At 40.5% G+C, this 14,606-nt stretch overlaps 1 protein-coding gene across 1 annotated transcript in view; it reads left to right on the top strand.

The window, feature by feature from the left end:
* Nucleotides 1-454: 454 nt before the first annotated feature.
* LOC311049235 (nuclear GTPase SLIP-GC-like) overlaps nucleotides 455-14,606 on the top strand; it is a 55,282-nt gene continuing 41,130 nt past the window's right edge. The window contains exons 1-20 of the mRNA XM_084062732.1: nucleotides 455-558; nucleotides 4,036-4,299; nucleotides 5,151-5,193; nucleotides 5,623-5,707; nucleotides 6,761-6,977; nucleotides 7,098-7,310; nucleotides 7,794-8,003; nucleotides 8,180-8,358; nucleotides 8,630-8,726; nucleotides 9,163-9,256; nucleotides 9,395-9,516; nucleotides 9,858-10,025; nucleotides 10,672-10,832; nucleotides 10,930-11,047; nucleotides 11,184-11,292; nucleotides 11,503-11,636; nucleotides 12,584-12,665; nucleotides 12,783-12,861; nucleotides 13,090-13,200; nucleotides 13,608-14,142. Of these exons, the coding sequence (XP_083918858.1) occupies nucleotides 4,060-4,299; nucleotides 5,151-5,193; nucleotides 5,623-5,707; nucleotides 6,761-6,977; nucleotides 7,098-7,310; nucleotides 7,794-8,003; nucleotides 8,180-8,358; nucleotides 8,630-8,726; nucleotides 9,163-9,256; nucleotides 9,395-9,516; nucleotides 9,858-10,025; nucleotides 10,672-10,832; nucleotides 10,930-11,047; nucleotides 11,184-11,292; nucleotides 11,503-11,636; nucleotides 12,584-12,665; nucleotides 12,783-12,861; nucleotides 13,090-13,200; nucleotides 13,608-14,142 (2,997 nt within the window). The 5' untranslated portion in view covers nucleotides 455-558; nucleotides 4,036-4,059. The remainder of the gene's footprint in view (nucleotides 559-4,035; nucleotides 4,300-5,150; nucleotides 5,194-5,622; nucleotides 5,708-6,760; nucleotides 6,978-7,097; nucleotides 7,311-7,793; nucleotides 8,004-8,179; nucleotides 8,359-8,629; nucleotides 8,727-9,162; nucleotides 9,257-9,394; nucleotides 9,517-9,857; nucleotides 10,026-10,671; nucleotides 10,833-10,929; nucleotides 11,048-11,183; nucleotides 11,293-11,502; nucleotides 11,637-12,583; nucleotides 12,666-12,782; nucleotides 12,862-13,089; nucleotides 13,201-13,607; nucleotides 14,143-14,606) is intronic.

Raw genomic sequence — 14,606 nt, 5'->3', positions numbered from 1 at the left:
CTGGACGGTCCGCCACACCTTTTTCTACACCTCTCCCGCTTAGCGGAGAGTGTGGCGGTGTAGAGGGGGTCCCCCCGAATGCGTGCGTACCTCAGAAGTGCTGGCACCAACAACCGTCTCCGGTCCAGTGTCGAATTTGTATAGGCTATGCACTCCTTTGAACAGCATTTATCCATTTAGATACATTATTCATTTTTAAATCCGTTTTTGTTACACAGAAACATAATATGTGTTGTATAGCTTCGTTTAAATGCTTAATGTATAGTTTTCATGTGCAAATTAAATGTTTTTCAATGGTTTTCAATGGCATCTTTTTACTCTAGAGGATACTCTTATTCTGAAGAGATTGTCGGCCGGAAGTCTTATTTCTGAAGTTATTTCTGCTCACGGCACACACACAGCTACAGTGACAGCGCTGCAGGCACTGACACCACTCCCTCCCCACTCCATACAGTTATGCAAAGCTGCTGCATGTTCTTTTGGGATTCATTCCAGGAAGTTCTGTAGTACCAGTCAATGTACAGGCACTCACGTCAGAAGTCTTCAATGTGTGTACAGGTACGTATTTAAAAAAAAAAAAAAAAAATTGTTGACATGTAGGCTATGTATGTATGTTGACATTTGTGGAATTTATAATCTAAAGTAAATAATTTGTTGAGTTTTGTTTTTGGATGCAAAGTCTCAATCTTTTATTGTCCTGAGTTCTTTTTTTTTACTTCTTTTTTTTAACCTTTGTGTTTATTTGGCATTTTCAGCATGTTAGACAGGGGATCAACATCAGTTCATCGTATCATATCGTTTCTTCACATCATTCTTTCTTTTGTATTCTCCCCCGGGAAAAAACATCCTTTTATCGTATCATTTTTTGTCCTGCGTTCTTTTGAATTGGAAGACATTTAAGTTTAAAGGTGCACTTCACCCATTTTCAACCTTATCTTCATATAATTGGTCCTTACTAATGCTCATTATAAGATGGTACAATTTACATCTACACTCTTCATCTCATTAGTGGGCTGCAGGCACGCTGTGGTGAAAAAAGGGGCGGGGTTTGGTAAAGAACGTTTTATTTCATTTCAAGTGAACCTGTAACCATGTGACAACTACCCTCGAATCAGGAGCATTATACCAAATTAATCACACCTGTGGGTGCGACGACACCCTATAAGTTCGTCACACACCCACACACTCTCCCTCTTTCTTCCTCCTGGTCGGTAAGAGCTTATACCAGCTTGTGATTTGATTTTGATTCCTCATGGTGCTGGATGCCTACTCCTGCCTTTTATGTGGCACCCCCTCGGCGTGCCGTGAGGTTGTCTCATCGTCTGTATTGTTTGTTTGAACTCACATGCCAGTTTGTTGGTAAGTGAGTAACATTTCCTCCTGCTAGCATAGCCTACTAGCAGCACTCCACAGCACTGAAGTAGGCTTGTGTTAGCCTAGCTCTGCTGTTTAATGAATTGCATTTTATTGCATTTTTATGGCGCTTTTCTAAGTACTCAAACTTACTTAAAGCGCTTTACAATGGTTCATTCATTTATACATTTGTGTATTTGTTTATACTGTCAGCTGACAGTTATTTGCTTGTCATAACGCAGCAATTTAGTCCGCCCTTGAATTGGGCTTGCATGTTACATTGCTGCATGTGTGTTTCTTAACTCTCCAGATTATTCAGTGAGAGGCACTTGGAGGATATGCGTAAGACCATTAAATGTGTGGCTGCACAACAGCACCGCCTTCTGGATTGGCCGCACGGCTTCTCCATCAAGGCTTCCAGATCCTGATGCTGTTTCTATTGTTACCTCGGGTAACCGGGATAAGACCGACAGCTCTGGCTGCGGCTCCTCTGGGGAGGTGGATGTTGATGAGGAGGTTGAGGCTGGCACCACCTTCCAGCAGGATCCGGGTGATCCTGTGTTGAGTGATTTCTCCATAGTGGCACTGCTCTCATGGCAACAGTAGCTGCTGGGGTGCCTCCTCCACGTTCTCCGCCAAGGGCCTCCAGTCCAGCACGGACTGGAACCCTAGGAACCGGGGACAGGCCCCTCTCCTGGTGTATTGTGATTTTGTCAAGCACCTGCAAAGGTCTTGGGCACGGCCCAGGGAGGCTGCTGCACCCCGTTCTACACTCAGCACCCTTTATGGTGCTGCAGAGCACGGGCTAGATGGCATAGCCAGAGTGGGCCCTTCTTTTGCTCTGTTGGTTGGGGCTCCAGCCACAGGCAATAGGGCTGCCCGTAGACCAAATAAGAAATGCCGGTCCACTGATGGGTTGGTGGTGAAGGCTTATCAGTCTACAGCCATGGCCTCTAGACTGGCGACCACAAATACACTCCTACTTGTGTACCTGGAGGCTCTGATACATGATCTGGGGTCCAAGGACCCAGCTGACCTCCTACCAGAACTGAAAAAGGTTGTTGACACCGTGATCCAGGGTGCTCACACTCAAGCCACGGTTCTTGACAATTCCTTGGCACGACTGACCATGGCCCCACGTCAGATGTGGCTGAGCCAGTCTGACCTGGCAGATGCAGACCTAACTGCTGTCATGGAGGCCTCGATAACTCCTGGGGAGGTGCCATAAGGGCAGGCGATTGGTTCACAACAGTGGACCTTCGTGATGCTTATTTTCACATTCCAATCAGGCCGGCTCACAGGCAATTTCTCAGGTTTGCCTTTCAGGGGAGGGCTTTTGAATACAACGTCCTCCCGTTCAGTCTGTCCCTGTCACCCCTAACGTTTACGAAATGTGTGGATACAGCGCTGATCCCTCTGCGGTGGGGGGGCATTCGAGTGTTCAACTATCTCGCTGACTGGCTAGTGTGTGCACTATCAGAGAGCCAGCAACGGAGCCACACAGAGGTTGTGTTGGCACGTCTGGTTTTGCTCGGGCTCCTGCATCCCTCTGAATGCAGGAATGAGCAGCTTAGTCCCGGCCCAGTCAGTGGAGTATTTTGGACTTCTGTATTCTGTCACCGTGAAAGCATGCCTGACACAGAAAAGGAAGGTGACAATCAGGAAATGCATCACAGACTGCATGTCACACAGGTCGTTGTCTGTGAGTTTTAGAGGCTGTTGGGCCTCTTTGCAGCAGCTGCCCAGGCTGTGCCACTGGGCCTGTTGCACACGCGCCCGGTCCAATATTGGTTTGGACGCCACAAGTTATGTCTGACGCCACAAGTTATGTCTGACGCCACAAGTTATGTTGGCCTCCTGCACAGCAGGGGTAGCATGTAAACCTCCTTGGGATGGAGGCGGTTCGCTGGCTCTGAGACGCTTCCTCCCAGTTGTGTCTGGGAAGCAAGTCATGATAAGGACAGACAACACAGCCGTGGTGTCTTGCAATACAGTGCTTGAACTCTGTTGTGTTCTAAAAAAAACTAAAATCTAAAACTGTTGTCAGTTTTATTTTTGTTCTGTAACAATTATGTACTACAGTATCTTGAATTTTATAGGCCTTCAAACGGACACAAATCAGTTGCGATTCTGTCAAACAAGGTCCCAGTGGTGTTAAGTAGGTACATTTACTCAAGTACTCAAGTACGTTTGTTTATTCCTGCGTTACCCAGAATTCCATTTGTTTTCACCGGAAGACGGAAGCATTTCAAAAAGCGTTCCTTTAATTGTTTTATACTATCTGTGGATCGTTTCTCTTAGCCAGTGGAGCTTTAGTTACCGTGAGCTGTGTTTTCTTTATGTTGTTTTTCGATCTTCAAATCCTACTATCTCTTAAAAACAGCATGAGATTCCTTTTTGTTATTAGCGCGGTAGTTCCTAGCCAAACAGGAAACCGGTCCGGTAGTTCCTGGCCAAACAGGAAACCGGTGCATTTCCGTTTTCCAGACGGATGATGTCATTTTCGCGGGAATGACACCCTGGCCACCGTTTCAATATAAAATAGGTGTCTCCTCTGAGACACAAGTAGACAAAAATGGTATCATATTATATTGAGCATTAGTGAGGACCAATTATATGAAGATAGGTTGAAAATGGTCCTTTAAGATTATGACTGCTATCCTTTATGTGTTTGTTTTGCAGTTTCACCCTTTTTAAAACTTCAAGATGGCCAGTAAACCTAAGATTGCAGGTCGCCCACTCAACCTCAAATCAGCAGTGTGGAATCATTTTGAATTTGTGAAAGGGGATGATGGCAAGCCTGACAAAACACAAACAATTTGTCAGATATGTGACAAAATAATTCCTCGGCCTGCGTCAGGCAGCACTTCAGCTATGCTAGGACACATCAAAACTCATCATCCTAACATTTATCTCAGTGGCGAACTAAAGACACCGCACCAACAGGTACAGTAGCTTTTATGGGGGAGAAAAAAACACAATGGGTGTGCGTCTTTGACAGCTTAACTGTAAATTATCAATATATTTTATTCAAGAAATAAACCATGTTTGATTTATGCTCATTCTTCATTAAAGAGATACACTTCTGTTAAAACACAACAGAAAATCTGGCCTCTGGAACGAATCTCCTCAAATGCTTCAGCATAATTATGCTGCCACATCTGTTAGGACTAGTTGCATCTGCATATTTGTTATTTCTCCGGAGTTTAGTGGCAGATGTGGAACAATTGATGGTGCAAAGAAATAAAGTCTAACGTTAAGACTGTATTTTACGGAGCGTATTTCTTTGCACCATCAATTGTTTAGACTCTAAACATTATCCTGTGCCACAGCTACGACAGAAGAGCTTCCAGACAGGCTTTGGTTTGGCACCTGTTGCTCATGCCACACATGCACACCCCATTCCCCTATGTAAAATCTTGCAGATGTCATTAGCAATGTGTAACTGCAACTTCAACTGATGTTACCCATTTTACAAAGTATAGAACTTAGACTTTATTGTTCCCAAGGGGAAATTCCTTTCCAAGGCACTCTACGTATCAGACAACAGTACAATAGCACACAATAACGGCAAGTGATGATAGACCGCAGTACACACTCAGACCTTTTCTGCAAGGCCTGTCTTTTAACCACATCATCATCATAGGTGAACATTCAATATTCGGCAAAAATAGCAGATCTACAAGCTCACAACCTGTCGCAACGTGGCCTTGATGGTCAGCAAGGCCTGTTTTTTGGCGCTTTTGTGGCGCTATACCAGGTCTCTTTAAATGTTGGCTTATTATATTTACCTTCAGATTGGGGCCTCTACCAGTAATATTGATATGGAACCGATGCAAGGTAAAGACCCTCATTAACATTTTAATATAATATTAAAACAATGCCGTATTGATTAAAGGATATTCCTGCCACAGATTAAAATGACCATTGTGTATGTTAATAACATACATTGTCATCTTTTTGAGATTGGCTATACTTTCTGTTTAAATGCATCCATTTTCAGGTGAGCAGAATGCATTGCAACTAAGTTATAAACAACACCGTGGCAATGCAACAATCGATGGTATGCCTGTACAGATGCTTTAACAGCTTTTCCTCAACATCCAAAAATAAAATGTTATAATGACTGAAAGTAATTTCAAGCACATTAAACAATATAAAGCAATCAGTCTTTCAAATTCAGTCTGTTTATACTGTATATACAATAGCTCTTTAGCTATCCCATGTAGTGCTGATTCAGGTTGAATTTATCATTTTCATCTCTTACAGAAGCTGAATTTTCTAAGGTGAAGGATATCATGAAACATGTTTATGATAAAATCAGTCAGGAGACAGAGCTCAACAAATTTATAAAGTGAGTAGCCTCCAACTAAAATGACTTTTTGTTAAAAAACAGTCCAGTGTCCAACTTTATTCTTATACTAACAATTATTATTATTACATATAGTACCCATGTTGTTCTTTGCTATTTTACTTGTCAAGTAGCCTATGTTAAAATTGTATGAATGTACTTGGATTACATTCTTCTGTATGTCTTTGTAAGTCTGCATACACAGCATCACAACACGACACATATTGGCCCCTTTTCCACTGGGGTTGTGAGTGTTTCCACTGAAAATGAATTAGTTCAGAACCCTAAAACTTAGTTCTGAACTGGAACAAAAAGATGCTTGGTTTTTCTTGCCCTGAACTGGGAACCAAAGTGGGCGTGTCCCTATTCTACAGGTTGGAAGATATAGATGCGATACAAACAATGGCGGACATGGTAACGTCTGTGAACGTAACCAGTTCTAAAATCAAAGTTCTTTTGGTGGAAAAGGGGCCAATTGTGCGCTTGAAGATCTGCTATTTCTGGCAAATGTTACCCCAATAATAGTGGGGTTCAAATTACTGGGATAAATTGTAAACCATATTTTTTTATTCGGATATTTTAAAATATCAGATCTACTGTACAAGCTCACATGGTCAAATTAATGACGGAGGAAAGGCAGTGGGACGTGATTCACACTGCCTTCAACTTCACAGTCCTATTCTCCCTTGGGTTCTCGGCGATAACGTACGCCAAACTGTCCCCATGCCAGAATAATCTCCATACATGGTAACCTCTGTGAGCTAAGCTTGTGATATCACAGTCAGAGTGTGACATCATCAGTGTACCCGTTACCACTACCAGGTTTATATAACTGCCTGCGCACCAGAATAGTCTCTATATGGGCATGTTACACACTGTGTTTGTGATGCATTTGTGATGCCCACTTTTCCATATATGGGCATGTTATGTTTAAATTAAACTGTCCGCTGTCCCCCCACAAGGCAATTTTTTATATAAGGATCTATTGCTATTATACCCACACACACATAACCATGTTTTAAAGTTGTTGCTGTTGTTGTTGTTTTATCACAACAGGGGAAAGATTTGTGATTTAGAGAGGAGCAAAATGGAGCTGGTGGGTGTCTTTGGTAGAACAGGAGATGGGAAAAGCTCCTTGATAAATGCCATTATTGGGGAGAAAGATCTCTTGCCTTCTGGAGATATCAGTGCTTGTACCTCAGTCATGATTCAAGTGCTGGCAAATATGATAGACTCCAAATACATAGCAGAGATCGAGTTCATCCCAGTAAAGGTAAAAAATAACATATTCTTGCTATACGTAAAGCTAAGTGGAACATGACCTATTGTGTGCAAAATGATGCAAAAGTGATGTTATCATGTACTATTAATGAGATTTTATTAAATTGTTCAGGAATGGGAAGATGAGTTGTGGGATTTTTTGAAGAATCCTGATTCCGAAAGAAATGAGGAAGGTGATTCTGACGATGATATTAAGGAAAAGATCTCAGCACTGTATGGAGAAGATATTAAGAACTTTACAGTTGTTAAAGACTACATGGACAAGACTTTTAGAGAGGTTCCAGAATTTCGCCAGTCCCAAAAGAAGATACTGAAATGTAACACAGTAAGTTAAGACGTTTTTGATGCTATGTTTTTCAGGATGAGCTTCCCTATGTGTTACTCAGGCTGAAGAATGATGATGATGATGTGTGTGTGTGTGTGTGTGTGTGTGTGTGTGTGTGTGTGTGTGTGTGTGTGTGTGTGTGTGTGTGTGTGTGTGTGTGTGTGTGTGTGTGTGTGTGTGTGTGTGTGTGTGTGTGTGTGTGTGAGTGAGTGAGTGAGAGTGTGTGAGAGAAAAAGACCCAGGTTGAGCAGAGGCGATGTTTGACAGGCAAAATCCCTCAACAGAGGCAGGCAAAGATTACTTTTTACATTGCAGTTGAAAAGGCTTTAGAAATGTGAGAGAAAAACACCTGCAATGGCTCATTGGAGTGGAATTTTCAGTTAAAACTTTTTATACAAGTTTGAAGGACCATGACAAAGACTTTTAATGTGTTGTAAAACTGAATGTCATGAAACCTTTAATTCACCTGAATATATGTTCCAGTCCTCAGGGCTCTCTGACAAAATTGCAAAGTATACAAGACGAGACAGTGAGGAAGAGACCGGATCGAACACAGGAACACGGTATTGGCCACTAGTGAAGTGTGTTACTATTAAAATACCAAATACCAGCAAACTTCTTCAGCATGTTGCACTTATAGATCTTCCTGGAACTGGAGACTGTAACAAGAGCAGAGATGAAATGTGGAAAAGGGTAAGTTATTTACAGTAGCTAAAAAACAACAACTTTTGAGACCTTATAAGTTAAAATGTACTTGTGCTTTTCTACAGTACTTAAGCCATAACATCATATTATGATGATAATGTATTCAATTAAGATATAATATCTATTGTATATCTTTGTAAAAGCATTCAATACTTTTCTTCTAGTTTGTAGGAGATTGTTCTGCTGTGTGGATTGTGAGTAGTGACACAAGTCGAGTAGATTCAGTGAAGGAACCATGGGAGATCTTAACCCAGACCATCAGTCTCATTGGAAATGGTGGAGAGTGTCGAAGCATCAGTTTCATCTGCACCAAATCTGATGTTATTGATGACAAATACAAGAAGTAAGATACACTTTAAGATATTATGACAGGACATGACACATATATTTAGTTGATAGCACAGAATAGATAGTTGATTCATTGTTAAAGTTTCTTATGATGCTGCAGCAGATTTCCCTCATGATAGAAGTTTTGATCCCATCGCTGGAGAGGTTGTTGGTGATTCTAGAAAGTTTTTCAGGGTGGAGATGTATTTAATGTGTTTTCAGTACTAAAGGTTCTAGATGAAAATGAATTTTAACATAATACAGTAGGATTGTAAATCTTCTTCCAGGTCAAATGAGGAGACACGTCAATATGTTTTGCAAAAAAACAAAAGAGTCAAGGAACAAGTGCGAAAGAAATTCGACAAAGAAAAGGGGGTCATCAAGGTATGTTTTAAAGCCTTTTTCGGCAGGTGTTTTGTTGAGAAACATTGAGCGAATGGGTGAAATGACAATTTCTAGAAAGAAATTGGCATGTTTTTCCCTGCATGTGTTTGGTATTTTGGGGACCAGTTGCCACACGGGTCCATATGTGCTTCTGACAGTACACATGCATTGTTTTAAGTATGTTTACTGGTGCATCAACATGATTTGAAAGTGAACATGGCCATTGCCCAACTCTATTTGTGTGTGTATGTGTGTTTGTTTATGTGTTTATGCAGTATACTGACATACTATGTACATGCACATCTTAACACACACACACACACACACACACACGCACGCGCACGCGCACGCGCGCACGCGCACGCACACGCACACACACTGTTCATTTCACACAATGTGAAATTACATTTTGTATTGTAATTGCATTCCTTTTCAGAAACATTTCAGTGATGACAGTGGCTTTTTCCAAGTGTTCACAGTCACCTCTAAAGACTTAAACGAGTTACAGTATCTGCAAAAAGATGACACTGGTAGGACAGGGCTTTACACTTTACAAATATGTGTAGTACGGAGTGAAAATAATTCAATTACTCAATTTAAGCTAAACATACATTTTGTACAGTAGATTTGACTGCAAAATACAAAACATTTTACAAATCCTTTTCCAGAAATACCCCAACTTCAGCAATTTGTGAAAGATCTCAATAACCATCAATCAAAGACCAACTATTATGTCTCTGGAGCCTGTGGAATACTTTCTCTGATGAAAGCAGCAAATACACCAGAAACGGTACGAACATGTAAATAATTCTAACCCCATGTCCAATCCCAATCCTAACCCTAACTCCCCAAATATGTTTTGAGCATGAAACCATTTCTTGTGAGGGCCGGGAAAATGGTCCTAACGTCTCTTTCTCAAATGCTGCTATACTTACATAATGCACGCACTCGCGCACGCGCGCACGCACGCACGCACGCACGCACGCACGCACGCACGCACGCACACACACACACACACACACACACACACACACACACACACACACACACACACACACACACACACACACAGAAGGAGATAATGTAATACACATTTTGGTTATTGTTCTGAGTGCGCCATTTTTATTTTAGGGTTCCCTCAAAGCAGACGTGTGCAAAGACCTGGAAACAAGACTTCAGGATTGGATTGATGATGTCGATCAAACCATGATGAAGTGTAAAGAGGCTTTTAAAAGATGCCTTGATAAAGGGGTTCGACTGTCACTAGAATCATGTGAGAGCATCTTGAAGGGTGTCACGGTGAGTACAGTATTTTGTCTCTTTTCAACCCAAATCCTTCCATAACCTGAAACTTTCAGTGTTTGTTCAGTAACAGGAGTCTCCCTGTCTCTCTAGCTCTTTAATTCAAAGACAATGTATGTCCAGGTGGGTTGCCAATTTCAGCCAATCAGGAGAGACTACCCATTTATCAGCTTACATTTTACAGTGTTCCAGTTCCAATTGTGTCTGCTCATTTCTTTGTGTCGTTTCACTTGTTTATCCTGTTATCCTGTGTGAGTTCTCTCTCTTGATTGGATAAAATTGGTATCCTGCCCTGAATCCTTTTTTTCATGTTTACTAAAGAGCTGGAGTGATAGGGACACCCCAGTTACTGAACAAACACTCTATGATAATATTAGAATATAGAGCCAATTAACACTTTTTTTAACAAAATCATTTCACTTACCCTACCTTTAAAATAGAACTAATAAAAAAGAGCATGGCCCAAATTAGGTTCTAAGAATCTTATGTGAAACCCAGCCGTAAGGTCAGGAGGAAAATCCAGAACCTGTGAAATACGTTACAGGTTCACTTGGTTGTTGTAGTCGAAAACGAAAAGTTTTTATTATGTGAATAATATCTGTACCAAAATATCTTGTAAATGCAATCTTCTCAATTATTTCAGAAAGGAAAAACTGTAAATCATTCAATGTTGAAGTCTTTAGTTCAGAAAAATGGCATTTACAAAAAACTAAAAAACAAAAGAAAGACCGAAGTGAATCTCAATGAGAGATTATCCAAACACTTGAGAGAAACCATTGATCAAGAGTTCAGCAAGACCTTCCCGTGAGTACCTACTATCAGTAGGCATAAAATATTTTTGGGGAGAGGGAGGGCATGTGTAAAAGGGCTTCTTTAACTCAATACAGATCATATATTTCAGGAATGAAGGAAGACCTGGACCCATCAAAGAGGCCATCGATAAATTCACACTTGACACAGACAGCTTCAGTGACAAGCACGAAGGTGTTGCATTGCAAATGACATTTCTAAAGACAGAGGTATAATTACAATTATTTTCATACCATGTTATTTTTGTACCATGACAATAATTGTTCTAAAGGCAGATTATTTAATGCTTATAGTTTATTTTCTTCTCTGCGTGTTCAGTTTTAATTTTTAAGTTCCTTTTAACAGGAGGAGAAATTAAAGAAAAAACTTGCCAATGTCATCCGTGAAAAAAAGAAAAATATCTACTCCAGTCTAACAAACTCAATCCAGCAATCCATGCAGCCATGTTATGACAGTGAGTAACAATGGCACGTTACAAATGTGTCTCTTATACATGCCTCCTATATGTGTATGACGTACCTTTTGATTGAAGCATACTGTAATATTCCTATGGCAATGACGATGGTCTTGTGACCGAAATGTTTGTCCTATCACTTTGCACAAGAGCACTTTTGGGTTGAGCATGTAAGAAAATTCAAGTCTGTTCTATTTCTGTTTGCTATAGAAGCAGCAAAGCTCAGTGGAAAAGGCACGCTGGAAAACATGAGGCAAGAGATGCATGCGCATCTTAACACATCAAAATCCACCATGTTTGTAAAGGCTAAGGAACACATGCTGCATCTAGTGGAGAGTCTGAAGGTTTGTCGAACACTCTATGTATCTCAGACCAAATTCCATTAGCTACTGTTGGGTTTTCTATGAGGTCCTACTTGTAATCCAGTAAATAGTAGATTGGTAGAATGAAGGCACTCTCAAACTTGAAGTATAATAGAAAGGTTTTATTACAGCAAGATAGCAAGTGTCAGCAATACAGCAAACAAACTCTGTCACAAACTTTCTGACTCCTCTCTTCCTCGCATGCAAGTTTGCTGTAACCCTCTCTCTCCCTCTGTTCTGCTAAACTCTTCCCACAGCCCTTAGACCCTTTAAAGCCGGAGAGATCGTTTGTGCTGTTTCTTGCTCCTACACTACTCAGACATTTCTTATGCTATATGCTCAAATATTAATGAACGGAAATCTGGGTCTCGTTGTTGATATAGATAGCAAAAATAGCAATCAAAATTCTCTCTCTCTCACTCTCACTCTCTCTCTCACTCTCTCTCTCTCTCTCTCTCTCTCTCTCTCTCTCTCTCTCTCTCTCTCTCTCTCTCTCTCTCTCCACTGGCATGTCCGACCGTCCAATACAAGTAGCAGTAGTGTGTCAGAAATACCAGAGTGGCTAAACAACACCTGTTGATACTGACGCTGAAATAAGAGATCTACAAGTCGACAGTGTGTTAATCACATCGCAACTTATGGAACACCAAACGGCTCATATAAATGTGCTCTCTTAATTGGAATTGAAGTTCCCACATATATAAATATAACTATTATATATATATATATATATATATATATATATATATATATATATATATATATATATATATATATATATATATATATATATATATATATATATATATATATAAATATATCTATATATGAATATGTGTGTATTGTAAATGTTTATAAAAGTCCACTGAGCTAAATTCAGATTCATCACACATCTTATTCTGGCACTGAGCAGTTCATCTTCATTCTAGGATAAATTGTTGGAAACATTACAAAAAGATATGCTGACATCCATTGACCAGTCACTCAAGACAAATGACAACTCAGTCCCAGGTAACGCTAAGATTTCACAATCAACCAGTCGTGTATATTGAAATTTGAATTTACAAAACAAGTTCATTTGGCTATTGCAGTCACTAGTGAAATACATTTTAAACAATGATGTTTCAGATGTCACTGAGCAGTATGAAGAAGTGAAGATAATATATGATAAACTGCAGAGCTCCAGCAGAAGGAGTGCAAATACAGGGTGAATTATTTCAATTAATGCATTTGTTGAGGATTAATGCCTGTTTCTGTATCAGATAAGATATAAAATATTTGTATATATTTCATATGTTTTTATATTATGACTTAATCCATCCATGAGACTGTCTTGCCAGACAATTACTTTAAAGCAAGCCAAAGTAGAACTGACTTTGACTTGAGCTGTTAAGATCAGACATGTTAACAAGCAGCTTTACTGTATGATTTTCAGCATTAAGGAGAGCACAGACAGTCCCTCTACCAGCTGTCTGTCTATGATGAGTAACAAGTCAATGAATCCACCCATCAATTTCAAGACACAGACTTGGTCTCCTGATCTGAGGTGAAGAAGCTTGGTCTTTATCACTTAATAGTTTAGCTTTAGAATATTGTTGCCGTATGCCGTAGGGTGGAAATGTCCAGATCATTTACTTTTCAGAAAATTGGGGGGAAAATAACTTGATATCTAATGGATACAATGTAGGCCTAGTTATTATTTAGTTTACTTTCACTTAAAATTTAAAGCCGATCTACAAGATCACAACGTGTCACGACGTTGTGAGCTTGTATAGATACGCTATTTTCGCTAGATTTCGTCACTTCTTTGACGAAGTAGGGCATTCATTTACAAAAATACATTGAAATATGGACATTGAAATATATGGAGATAAAAGGTTTCTACTCAACATTGTCTCCCTCTCTCCATCTATTATTCACTCTCACCCTGTCTAATATAACACGACCCCTCAGCTCCAGTAAGTTCATCTCCTCATCTCATATACTGCAGCACATCCGGTGCTGTAAGTGTTCTTCCATAATGACGGACCCTGTCTCCATTCCCTGTGGACACAGTTACTGTGAGCGTTGCATCAATACATACTGGGCAGAGCCAAGCCCCACAGGAGACTACGTGTGTAAGAAGTGTAAGAAGAGGTACCCTGTCCGTCCTGAGCTCTCTGTTAATGAAGCCTTGTCCTCGGTGCTGAAAGTTCTCCAGCAGACAGACTGCTCCACTCTTGCACAGACTGGATCTGGGGATGTAGCTTGGAAGAAGACGAAGAAGAAGCCAAAGCAGCTTGAAGCAGCTTGTGATGTTTGCTCCAGCCTCAAGCCCCGCAGAGCCGTCAAGACCTGTCTGACGTGTAGCGCCTCCTACTGTAAGAATCACCTCAGAAAACACAACACCGTACCAGCACTGCAGAAACACACCCTGACCCAGATCAATGAAGACACAACACTCTCAAAGCAGGAGTGCAGCTCTGGTAGAATGGGGGTGAATAAAGAGGTGAGAGTTTGCACATAGACGTCTAGTTACAGTATTATTAGCACATTAATATCTGCTGTGAAACTGTTTATTTTTAATTCTCAACCTGTGGGCCGGGGGCCTACTGGTGGGCCGTGAGGATATTAAAAATGGGCCCCCAAATAATAAGCCAAAACACAAAGATGTTATTGAAAATATAACAGTTATCATTTTTTTGGGAGAAGTTGCTAATTCTTTAAAATCTTGTGAAATGTGTGTTCATTTTGATACCGATAAATAGGAACTTATTAATCCAAGTCAGAACACAATCGATTGATTGTTCATTAAAATAAACACGTGGCCCACCAGTCTGACCACTAAGTGGTCAGATGGGTGGGACGGGAACAGTTTCAAGATTTTCAAGTGGGAACCTGATCCAGAAAAGGTTGACAACCAGTTTACTATATGGCAATACAATAATACTAAACAATGGTTTTGAAGTAGAG

This window comes from Gymnoscopelus microlampas (assembly GCF_963454915.1).
Source record: "Gymnoscopelus microlampas genome assembly, chromosome: 7".
NCBI lineage: Eukaryota > Metazoa > Chordata > Actinopteri > Myctophiformes > Myctophidae > Gymnoscopelus > Gymnoscopelus microlampas.
This window is presented reverse-complemented; position numbering and strand designations above follow the sequence as displayed.